This window comes from Crocuta crocuta, unplaced genomic scaffold (assembly GCF_008692635.1).
Source record: "Crocuta crocuta isolate KB4526 unplaced genomic scaffold, BGI_CrCroc_1.0 scaffold346, whole genome shotgun sequence".
NCBI classification, from domain to species: domain Eukaryota; kingdom Metazoa; phylum Chordata; class Mammalia; order Carnivora; family Hyaenidae; genus Crocuta; species Crocuta crocuta.
The window spans coordinates 1,013,173-1,025,402 of NW_027527957.1; the positions used below are offsets into that span (position 1 = coordinate 1,013,173).

At 44.7% G+C, this 12,230-nt stretch overlaps 1 protein-coding gene across 1 annotated transcript; it reads left to right on the forward strand.

The window, feature by feature from the left end:
* Window positions 1–7,863: 7,863 nt before the first annotated feature.
* On the forward strand, window positions 7,864–9,504 carry LOC144222256 (tripartite motif-containing protein 60-like). The gene has a single exon (XM_077752750.1). The coding sequence runs from the start codon at window positions 8,035–8,037 to the stop codon at window positions 9,418–9,420; it is 1,386 nt and encodes a 461-aa protein (XP_077608876.1). The 5' UTR covers window positions 7,864–8,034; the 3' UTR covers window positions 9,421–9,504.
* The last annotated feature ends 2,726 nt before the right edge of the window (window positions 9,505–12,230 follow it).

The following is a 12,230-nucleotide window of genomic DNA, read 5'->3' on the forward strand; positions in this document are numbered from 1 at the left end:
CCGCTTAACCAACTGAGCCACCCAGGTGTCCCAAGTGTCTGGCTCCTGATTTTAGCTCAGGTCATGATCTCACGGTTCCTGAGATGGAGCCCTGAGTCAGGCTGTGCACCGACAGTGTAGAGCCTACTTGGGATTCTCTGTTTCCCTCTCTGTCTCTGCCCCTCCCCCATTCGTGCTCTCTCTTTCTTAAAATAAATAAATAAACATTAAAAAAACCACAATTACCCATGAAAGGTTTGTGAGGCAGAAAAGATTAACCACCATTTTAAGTCATTTTTGCTGACAAATTACAACAAAGAGAACATGAGTTTATTTGACACTTAGTAAACTTTGGTAAAATGAAAGTTTTCTATTTAATGTTGATAATTCTAAAGACATATCTATTTTAATTAAACCAACACCTTTGAATTTTAGTTCCCCAAACATCATCCCAGATTATGTGAACTTGAAAACATTTGCGTTAGTTGCTGTCTTTCTGAGTTTTAAAATGTCCAGTTTTTATAAGCACTGGCTTTTAAAACAATTAAATAGAACTATGTTCCAAATTAATTTTAAGCAATAGAGAAAACATCTCACATTTAAAACACAGACACATATACACAAACAAGATATAAACTAAATCTAGCCTTTATTTCATTAGTGTTTTTGGAGAGGCATTAAAGACCCAATTTCCAAATATCTCTTTTTTACAAAACCAGTCTAACTGCAAGATAGCATTACAATTTATAGATCCATTAATTAGTCACTTCCCATTTTTCCAATTGGTACATGGCTGGTTTTAGGGGCATCTGGGTGACTCAGTCAGTTTAACTTCCACTCAGGTCATGATCTCGCTCTTCCTGAGTTTGAGCCCCACACGGGGCCCACTGCTGTCAGCCTGGCAGCACAGAGCCCCTTCAGATTCTATCCCTTTCTCTCTCGCCTCCACCACTGTGCTCTCCCAAAAAGTAAATAAATATTTAAAAAAAAGCAAAAGAACATGGTTGGTTTTGTCCAAAGCACCACAAGCTGCAGCAGCAAACAAAATGAAACCCAGAGTACCTCTGTGAGTATTCATTCTTCGCAAAAAGTTGGATTTTCACCAACTGAGCTAAATGGCTTCCTCAACAAGCTAGAGACCCAAGCCAAACCCCTCTATTCGGAGACAACCTCCAAGAAAGCTGAGTCACTAATATTTGTGGAGATCATTAAAGGCCCAATTTCCAAATACCTCCTTTTTGTAAAACAAATCTAACATGGGTAAAATTCCAACAATGATTCCCCTTGCCAACGGGGTACCCTGGACAAATGCAAACAAAGCATCTTTTGTTCCCCAAGGAAAAGCCCATACGGAAGGGAAAGGAGTTCCCGGTTGTACATGCAGGAATGACTTACCCTACTTTCGGGTCCTTCGACTCACAGAAGTTTGTTGAATTCTTGCCACGCAGCCTAGTGCAGGGCCAAGTCAGAGAGGGAGCCCCTGGAATAAATAGTCCCGACAGCTGCTAGGGACGTACCTGAAAAATCCCTGAGGCGAGCCAGCTGGCCGTGACCTGGCTGGCTTGCTAAATCTGTAATGAGGCCCAAGCTTGTCCTGCTCACTGCAGGACAGGCCAATAAGTCGAGAAGCAATGAAAGCAAAGCAAACCAAGGAGATGGCAGACTACTGTTCCAAAGAGCCATCTCCCCCAGTCCCCCAGCATGAAATTCAAGCTTCTTTCATGTTAGGAAAAGGTGGAAGAAAGGGGTTATTTTTTAGTGGGGAGGAGTTCTTCAGGAAACAGCCATCATATTTATAATATTTCCCACTGAGGGGCGCCTGGGTGGCTTAGTCGGTTAAGCGTCCGACTTTCGCTTAGGTCATGATCTCGCGGTTCGTGGGTTCGAGCCCCGCATCGGGCCCTGTGCTGACTGCCAGCTCAGAGCCTGGAGCCTGTTTCAATCTGTGACTCCCTCTCTCTCTGACCCTCCCCTGCTCACGCTGTCTCTCTCAGTCTCTCCTAGAAATAAATTAAAAAAACATTTAAAAAAAATAATATTTCCCACTGAGGTTTTTCCTTAAAAATGCCAACACATTTTATTTTTATTTCATTTCTACTTATTTTTATTTTTTAAAGAGAGAGTGAGCACGCACAAGAGAGAGAAAACCTTAAGCAGGCTCCACACTTAGTGCAGAACCCGACCCAGGGCTTGATTCCCTGAGCATGGAATCATGACCTGATCTCAGATCTAGAGCCAGAAGCTCATCTGACTGAGCCTCTCAGGTGCCCCCAACAGGTTATTTTATTTTTATTTAAAAATGCCAACACATTAAAAAATTTTTTAATGTTTATTTATTTTTGAGTGAGACAGAGCACGAGTGGGGGAGGGGCAGAGAGAGAGTGGGAGACACAGAATCCGAAGCAGATTCCAGGTTCTGAGCTGTCAGCACAGAGTCCAATGTGGGGCTCGAACCCACAGACCGTGAGATCCTGACCTGAGCCGAAGTTGGCCACTCAACTGACTGAGCCACCCAGGTGCCCCAAAAATGCCAACACATTTTTAAAATGAAGTTTATATGGGGTGCCTGAGTGGTTCAGTCAGAAGAGTATGCAACTCTTGATCTTGGAGCCATGAGTTCAAGCCCCATGTGTGGTGTAGGTATTACTTAAATAATTATTTAAAAAAATAAAAATGAAGTATACGTGCTCATACAGGACAAAAACAAATGAAACATAGCCAGTGAATATATAGGTTGCTCCCATTTGGAGATATACAAAGAAGAATGTTCTATGCAAAAATACAGACAAAGCATATAAATATTTGCTTTTATTATGTATAGACCATTTAAATAGGAAGATTCATCAAACCCTTTAAAAGCCTCCATCTCCTGAATGAGCACAAAGAAAGAAGATGCTACCGAGAGCTGTTGCTTGTGAGCCTGTGGAGGTTGAGAATTACGGAATGAGTTTGTGATTTAGAAAACAGAGAGAGGACAGTTTCTGGAAACACCTCCTTCAAAGGGCTGAAGATATAAGAATAGGCGGAGAAAGAATGAGCCACGTCTGCTGAGCAAGTCATGCATCTGACTAATTGAGAAAAATGAGATGAGGACTTTTCAAAGGATTCAGTGGATCCAGAAACCAGATCACTGAGGGAATTAGAGAGGAGATTCAGTACAGGAGTAGAAAGAGGTGGGAGGAAAGGACAATCAAATCTAGCCTTTACCCAGAAGATGCAATCAGAGAGGAAGATGGGAAGTGTCAGGAGTCTGTCATTTCCCTGAGGTTGATTGCATCTGGAGTCTGTCCAATAGGACAAAGGAAAGGGAACTCCCTACGAGATCATAAAGCTAAACCGAGTCAGATTCTAAACAGAACAGTCAACAGAGAACGTGCCATATTGTATCCTCCAACCAGGAGCAGGGAAGACTAAGTGTTCCGGGAGGAAGGGAGAGGCCTGCAGTCTCCGTGGGTGGAGCCAATGGCGTCCCCGGGGGGCCTTAAGAACTCAGCGCAGCTCCCAACCCAGCACAGAGTCCAGACGTCAGCCAACCGTGAGTACGTGAGCGCGTGGCGGGCCACAGGTGAGCCGGGTCTCAGGGAAGGGACCAGAATGAAGGGCAGAGCAGAGCGGGAGCAAGTGTGCCGGCCTCCAGCAAGCTGCAGACCAGGGACTGGGGTGACTGGGGGGCAGGGGGGTGCTCAGGGCCAGGGACTGGGGTGACTGGGGGCGGGGGGGTGCTCAGGACCGTAATGCTGCAACTGCCCAAGTTTCAGTGATCTAGGCAGGTTCAGACAGGTCGGGAAGTGCTCACTGGCTTCATTTACAAAAGATTTTCTAGCCTGCAGAGTGGATAATTTAGCGGGTTCAGAGAAGGAGGTAGTAGGGGGAGGGGACAGCTCTGCCTGTGGGCGTGCACGTGACCCGACATCCACGGCTCACCCAGACCCCACCGGAGGGAGGTGTATGGGAAAGGCCCAGGGGCTTCTGCCGAGCACCTACTGTCTGCCAGACGCCGTGCTCATTGCGGTTCTGTTTTCTTAACCAGTGAACTTCGGTGAGGGGTTTATATATGTGTGTGATTACTTCAGGGAAGGTCACTTAAATATTTGCTGACATTTTCATACGGACACATATACACACAATTTCTTTTTATGTTGTGATCAACTGTATGGAATTTGTTTTGGTGATAATCACAAGATTTATTAGGTGTTCCAGGGATTTTAACATGGTTTTATTCAATATTAATCCCATTTTGAGGACCATGTTAAGAATAACCAAATGTATAATGAAGCAATCCAATTCAGGGAAGAGAATTACAAACAGTGGAATTCAGTGGCACACCAAGTGCTTATTTAAAACCAAAACATCTAGGGGCGCCTGGGTGGCTTAGTCGGTTAAGCGTCCGACTTTCGCTTAGGTCATGATCTCGCGGTTCGTGGGTTCGAGCCCCGCGTCGGGCTCTGTGCTGACTGCCAGCTCAGAGCCTGGAGCCTGTTTCAGTCTGTGACTCCCTCTCTCTCTGACCCTCCCCTGCTCACGCTCTCTCTCTCTCTCTCCTAGAAATAAATAAAACATTAAAAAACAAAACAAAACATCTAAAAGGTTGATCTAGGTTTGTATTTATTCTTACAAATAAATAGGGAAGATGAGGATGGTTACCGTTGTTCCAGGTGTTCCTGGAAGGGCGGGGGATTAAGCAACCGGCCGCAGATGACACAGGAGGAATCAAACCCTCACAACATCCAGGCAGCTAGACCTTTCCTCAGCCTCAGTCTGGAGATTTCTGTGGGATTGGAGGAGTGGGGCCAGGGAGGGGTGGGGTAGGGTGGAGGTGGGCGGATTGGGATGGCAGCAGACAGGATTGCGGGGACCACAGGGCTTTGAGATGCAGGGAAAGCTCAAAAGAGGAAGTTGGAGAAGTTTCCTTGGCTAGAATGGGGAAGATTGGCCTTTAAGAATTAAAGCTTTATGGGGCGCCTGGGTAGCTCAGTTGGTTGAGGATCCAAGTTCGGTTCAGGTCATGATCCCCTGGTTCATGGGTTTGAGCCCCGCCACTGGCTCTGTTGACAGCACAGAGCCTCAAGCCCGCTTCAGATTCTATGTCTCCCTTTCTCTCTCTGTCCCTCCCTTGCTTGCACTCTGTCTCCCTCTCCCTCTATCAAAAATAAATAAACATTAATAAAGATTTTTTTAAGAATAAAAGATTTAATTATAGAATGGCTCACTTACCTATAATAGTAGGAAAAAATTATAATGAATTCCCATGTACCAGGACACCCCTGTGTACAATTATAAATTAATTTCCAATCTACCTATCATCCGACCATCTCCCCTGTGCTATCAACTTGAGGCAAATCCCTAGGCATCTTCAGATTTCATCTGCAGACAACTCCTTGTATATCACCTAGAAGACCTTTTTTAAATGATGTGTAATACTATTATTGTCACTTAAAATAATTAGCATGTTTTTATGAGATATCCACCTTGCCAAGTTGAATTCTATTTTTATCCGGTGTTTTTTAATGTTTTTTTTTTTTTAATTTTTTTTTTAATGTTTATTTTTGAGACAGGGAGAGAGAGAGAGAGACAGTGCGAGAAGGGGAGTGGCAGAGAGAGAGGGAGACACAGAATCTGAAGCAGGCTCCAGGCTCTGAGCAAACTCAACGGGCTGCAAGATCAGGACCTGAGTCCAATGCTTAACTGACTGAGCCACCCAGGTGCCCCTTTATACTGTGTTTTAAATTGAAGACAAATTATGTCAATAAGTTGTAAATGGTTGATATGTCTTTGAAGTCTGCTTTAATCTCTTAAGTTTCCCTAGGAGACAGACTGAAGGGATCTGACTCTGGATGAGGGGAGAGTAAGGGCTGCGGCTCAAAGAAGAAAGAGGCTGGCTTGGCTGGGAGTGGGCATTCGCTCATTGAAAACAATGGCTAGCCTTTTAAAAAAATGTTTTCATATAGAGCATGCTACGCTTATAAAATAGAAAAATAGCATAATGAACCCAATGCACCAGTTTCCTGGGGCTCCATAACCAAATACCACACGCCAATTGACTCAAACAACAAAAATGTGTTTTGTCACAATTCTGGAGGCTGGAGGCTGAAGATCAAAATGGCATCAGCTTTGGTTTCTCTTGAGGCCTCGCTGGTTTACGGATGGCCTCCTACTCATCTGGCCTTTCCTGTGTGCCTGCCCATGTCTGTATCTCTTCCACCTGTAAGGACACTAGTCATATTGTGTTAGGCCTCACCTGACCAGCCTCATGGTTAACTTAATCATTGCTTTATAGACCTTGCCACAAAGTAGGGTTACAGGGGTGCCTGCCTGGCTCAGTCAGAAGAATGTGTGATTCTTGATCTCGGGGTCATGAATTCAAGCCCCACATTGGGTGTAGAGATTACTTAAAAATAAANGAAGAAGAAGAAAGTAGGAGATAGGGCGCCAGAGTGCTTTAGTTGGTTGAGGGCCTGACTTTGGCTCAGGTCATCATCTCATGGTTCGTGAGTTCGAGCCCCGCATCAGGCTCTGTGCTGACAGCTGGGAACCTGGANTAAACAAATAAGCTTTAAAAAAAGATGGCATAGGTGCGCCTGGGTGGCTTGGTCGGTTAAGTGTCCGACTTTCGCTTAGGTCATGATCTCGTGGTTGGTGAGTTCGAGCCCCGCGTCGAGTCCGCGTCGGGCTCTGTGCTAACTGCCAGCTCAGAGCCTGGAGCCTGTTTCAGAGTCTGTCACTCCCTCTCTCTCTGACCCTCCCCTGCTCACGCTGTCTCTCTCTCTCCTAGAAATAAATAAAACATTAAAAAAAAAAAAAAGATGGCATTATTTGAAAAAGATAGGATCCAGTCTGAGGTACTGGGAATTAGGGCAGAAACATCAATTGGGGAGGGCACAGTTCAGTCAACATCTCATGTATCCATCCAGTAAATTATGCCCCTACTCTTCTCTACTCCTCATTATTATGAAGCAAAGCCTAGATATCATAGGGTTTATATGTAAATTTAAACTATGTCATCCAAGTATATATAGCCTCTTCACTAACAAAACCATATTATTCCCCTTTTTTAAAATCATCAAATATCCACTAAGCCAAATAACTACAATTATCTTAAAAAATTTTTAATGTTTTATTTATTTTTGAGAGAGAGAAAAAGAGAGAGACATCATGAGAGAGAGGGAGCCACAGAATCTGAAGCATGCTCCAGTCTCTGAGCTGTCAGCACAGAGCCTGTTGGGGGCTTGAACTCACTAGCTGTGAGATTGTGACCTGAACCAAAGTAGGACTCTCAACCTACTGAGCCACCCAGGTGCCCCATTTATAAAAAATTAAAAAAAAATGTTTTTAACATTTTATTTATTTCTGAGAGAGAGAGAGAGACAGCATGAGCAGGGGAGGGTCAGAGAGAGAAGGAGACACAGAATCTGAAACAGACTCCAGGCTCTGAGCTAACTGTCAGCACAGAGCCAAACGCAGGGCTCGAACCCACCAACCAGGAGATCATGACCTGAGCCAAAGTCAGTCGCCCAACTGACTGAGCCACCCAGGTGCCCCTAAAAATATTTTTTTTATGTATCTGAGTACAGAGAATAAACCTGGTAAAATATCACCAATGATATATATGCTCTTTATCTTTTTAATATATATTCTTTTTTTCTCATTATTCTCTTGAAGGAACCTGGTGAATTGTCCCATAGAGCTGCTCGCATCTGGACTTTGCTAACTGTGTCCCTGTGTCGTTGATTTCCATTGCTACCTGGAGTTGTGGCTCTTTCCTAAGAAGAGGATTACATAGCAAGCTTCAATTTCCAGCCACCAAGTAAAGTAAAGCCAGAAGCAGAGATTGACTTGGGGCTGTCACTCCTGGCAGCCATTGCAGAGCTGAAGGGAAAGGAACGGACACAGGCTTGAGTGGCTGCAGTCGGCTGCACACTCGGGAAACCTGCACCTCCAGGCAGCTTTTGCAGAACAGGCAGAAGGCTGAAGAGTCATCAGCTGCCGACTTTTCCAGCTCCCGGACAACCAGACATTTCTAAGGGAGTTTCCTGACGCAGACACCCTCCCTGCACCATGGCCTCTGCAGCCTCCCTGGCTGAGCTCCACGCGGAGGCCAGCTGCCCCATCTGCCTGGATCCCCTGACAGACCCAGTGACCATCGCCTGTGGGCACAACTTCTGTGTCGGCTGCATCGGGCAGCGCTGGGAAGGCCTAGAGCACATCCTCCCCTGTCCCGTGTGCCTCCACCACTGCCCCGACAGGGACTTCCGGAGGAACACGCAGCTACGTCACGTGACTGGTTTGGTCAGGCAGCTTCCCGGCGCGAGGAGCAAGAGGAAGGTGCAGGACGAAAGGCCCCTGTGTGAGCGGCACAATCAGGCCCTGGCCCTGTTCTGTGAAAAGGACCTGGAGCTGCTGTGTCCCCAGTGCAGGGTCTCCTCCGACCACCAGGACCACCCCCTCATCCCCATGGAGCAGGCTGCGGCTGGTCACAGGAAGAAGCTCAAAAGCTACATTGAGCCCCTGATGAATCAGGTTGAGGATGCTGAAAAGGGGTTAAAAATGCAAGTCTCAAAACTATTTCAGTCGAGATGGAAGCTGGAAAATCGAAGATCCAAACTGCGCTCTGAATTTGAACAATTTAGGCATTTCTTGGGCAAGGAGCAGGGTACGATTCATATTAGGTTGCTAATTGAAGAGAATCGTGTTCAAGAAAAACTAATAGAAAACAAAAACCAGTTGTCAGACTACCTTTCCACACTCAGGAGTCTGATTAGTGAAATAACCAAGAAGCGTCTGCAGACAGACCTAGATTTACTGACCGGCATTGAAAGTCTTCACAACATGTATGAACAGCTAGAGACCCCAGCAGTCTTTTCATATAAATTAAGGAAGGAGATCTGCAGTCTCCCCCCACAATATTTTGGGCTGCAGAAAACGATCAGCACATTTCAGGTAGATTTGACCCTCGATCCCCAAACTGCTCATCACAATCTTCTTATCTCAGAAGATAGGAAGACCATCACATTTCAAAAGATGAAGCCAAGTGGTGCTAATAATCCCCGGACATTTACTTCTCACCCAGCTGTCCTGAGTTGTGAGGGATTTGCTGCTGGCAGGCATTTTTGGCAGGTAGAAATCGGTGGCTTCGGCGAATGGTCCATGGGCGTGTGTAAGGAGTCTTTCCCCAGAAATGTTCTGATAGCTCCATCGGCAAACACTGGCTGCTGGCAAATTCAGTTCTGGACCAGTACATGCGGCACAGAAGACTCAGCAAACCTCAGGCACATCGGCATTTTTCTGGACTATGAGTTAGGAGAAGTTTCGTTTTACAATTTGGGTAATAATTCACACTTATATACATTCAGTGAATCTTTTGCAGAAAAGCTTATGCCTTATTTTTCTATTGGGCCTTCTTCAAAATCGCTTACAATAAGTATAGTCAAAGATGAATCCTGAGCCACCTTGTAAATCATTCTATCTGTTCCATTTTCTCCCTGTGTTAAATGGAAAGTGCTTGTATTAAAGAGTCTGAGTTCATTTTCGATGTTTGAAGCTGATGTCTTTTAACCCTCACCCCTCTGTCTTCACCCTCTGCCCCACACCTGGATAAGCTGTTAGGACAGACTGGATGTTCCTTCATTGGACTTGGTGGGGTGGTTCTAACCAAGAAAGGACCTGCTGCACAGGCTCTTACCCCCAGTGCTTCCCCTAAACCACCAAAAGACCCCTAATGAGTCATCTTTGTCCCCTCTCTCAAGCCATTTTGGATTGGTAGCCATGACACTCTCCACATGAAGCCTCAGTGTGTGTGTGAGTAATAAACATTTGATACCCACTTGGTGTGTTTGTGGTATAGGAGCCAGGGCAAGCCATCCCAAAATATACCAAAGGCACGTTAGTTATTTCACATTAAAGCTCCTTAGGGGCCCCTGGGTGGCTCAATTGGACTCCCAGTTTCAGCTCAGGTCATGATCCCAGGGTCATGGGATTGAGCCCCATGTCAGGCTCTGAGCTGATTGTGGAGCCTGCTTATGATTCTCTCCCTCTCTCTCTCTGTCCCCTCTCTCTATGCCCCCTCCCCCACTTGCATTCTCTCTCTAAAACACACAAAAAGGGGCGGGAGCACCTGGGTGACTCAGTTGGTTAAGCATCTGACTTGGCTCAGGACATGATCTCACAGTTTGAGAACTTGAGCCTTGCTCTAGATGAGCACAAGCCCTACTCGGGCTCTGCACTTTCTCTCTCTCTCTCTCTCCCTTTCTCTCCTCACCTTGCTCACTTGTGCGCTAGCTCTCTCTCTCTCTCAAAAATAAATAGCCAATTAAAACACAGCCATGCAAGAAGGACATTTACACCTTCCGGTGCCCCTGAAAGCAGGAAATTAATCTCCCATATAAAAGATTCCCTCCCATCCCTGTACCCAGAGATAATGGGAAATTTAGAGCCAAAGAGGCTGTATAAAGAACACTTGCTGCTTTTCACTAATTTACTACCTCAACCCAAATTCTGTTTAGAATTTCTTACTGATTAAACTCCCAAATATAAGTTTTCTTTGTCCTGTCAACTCCTCAAAAAGTTATTTATTTATTTCTGTTAAATGTTTATTTTTGGGAGAGAGAAAAGCCCAAGCAGAGGAGGGGCAGAGAGACAGACAGACAGAGGATCCAAAGTGGGTTCTGTGCTGACCGCAGAGAGCCCGATTTGGGGCTGGAACTCACAAACTGCGAGATCATCACCTGAGCCGAAATCAGAGGCTCAACCTACTGAGCCACCAAGGTGCCCGTTTATTTTTTTAATTTTTTTAAGTTTATTTGTTTATTTTGAGACAGAGTGAGCAGGAGAAGGGAAGAGAGGGAGAGAGAGAATCCCAAGCTGCACTGTTAGTATAGACCCCAATGAGGGGCTTGAACCCACGACATGAGATCATGACCTGAGCCAAAATCAGAAGTTGGATGCTTAACTGACTGAGCCACTCAGGTGCTCCCAACTCCTCACAAATTTATTGCCTCTTTGTCAAAAATGTATGAAGAACACCTGCTTTCACCATTTCTTTGGGTTTCATTTTTACTATTGGGCCTCCATGTGCATATAATAAAACTTGGTTTTTTCTCTCCTGTTAATCTGTCTCATGTAAGTTCAATTCTTCGTCCAGCTGAAAGACGTTGAGGGTAGAGGCAAATTTTTTCCTTCCCTTTAGTGGCATCAGCAGCCTTGATGTTAAAGCTAAATTTTGAGGGCTGGAGTGGGGTTCTGCCTATGTGCAGTGATTGTAACTATATTCAGAATATTATGTAATCCTGGGTTAATTCTTGGGATACTCCGATCCCAAGATCCATGGTATATTAGTTTTTTATTTTCCAACTACCATAAGACATTTATCCCTTGTTTTCCAAAATCATAATATTGTTTTTGTGATTCCCCATTTCTCCTGGGAAAGGTGTGGGAATGTATTGTAATTGTTTTTGCATTTCTAATATTTATAAATCAGAGTATTACACTACTGGTTCTTAAAAAAAAAACAAAAAACACCTCTACCACAAATATGTCCCATTTGTCTTTATATTGAAAAGGCAGTGAATGTTTTAAACTGATAAAAGAAACAGGTCTACATACGCAAATATCAAAAACATTTCTAGATATACTTAACTGTTAAAGCAAAGGACATAGCATGTTTGTATCATAACATAAATGAAAAAACAAAAATTTCTACGCTTATATATTTGTACATTAATAGTATGCTCTTGAGAAGATACAGAAAAAACTTATGAATCATAATGCTCAGGCGCCTGATGACTTGGGTTGAGGAAGCAATTTGCTGTATCTTATTCCTTGAATGGATAGCCATCCACATTGAGAAAGTCCATAAATTATATAGCTTTCGTGTCTCCATTCTCTGGACTGTCAGTTCTCTGACGGTGGAGACTCCAGATGGGATCTCTCCACTCCAGGCTTCTGGTTTAGGGCCTCACAGGTAGTGAGTGCTTGTAAAAAGTCACATGCATGAGGTACTAAAAATGAGATGCCTAGCTGGTATTTATGAGATCGGGTTAACAATACACCTCTGATAGCTTTCAGCCTCTGTGTGAATAAAGTCACCACGAGCAATAGGTAGAACATATCAGAGTTTGCTGTCTATCCTAACCAAGAGGTTTTGCTGTTAAGCACACTGGGGAACCCGCATTGGCTTCCACAGGCTGCTCGCAAAAATATCCATGGGGTGTGACAGAGGGGGTAACTGTCTGTTGCAGCTGTTCTGCCTAGGAGAC

Coding starts and splice junctions, on each gene's coding strand:
- LOC144222256 (XM_077752750.1), top strand. CDS start 8,035: ATGGCCTCTGCAGCCTCCCTGGCTGAGCTCCACGCGGAGGCCAGCTGC.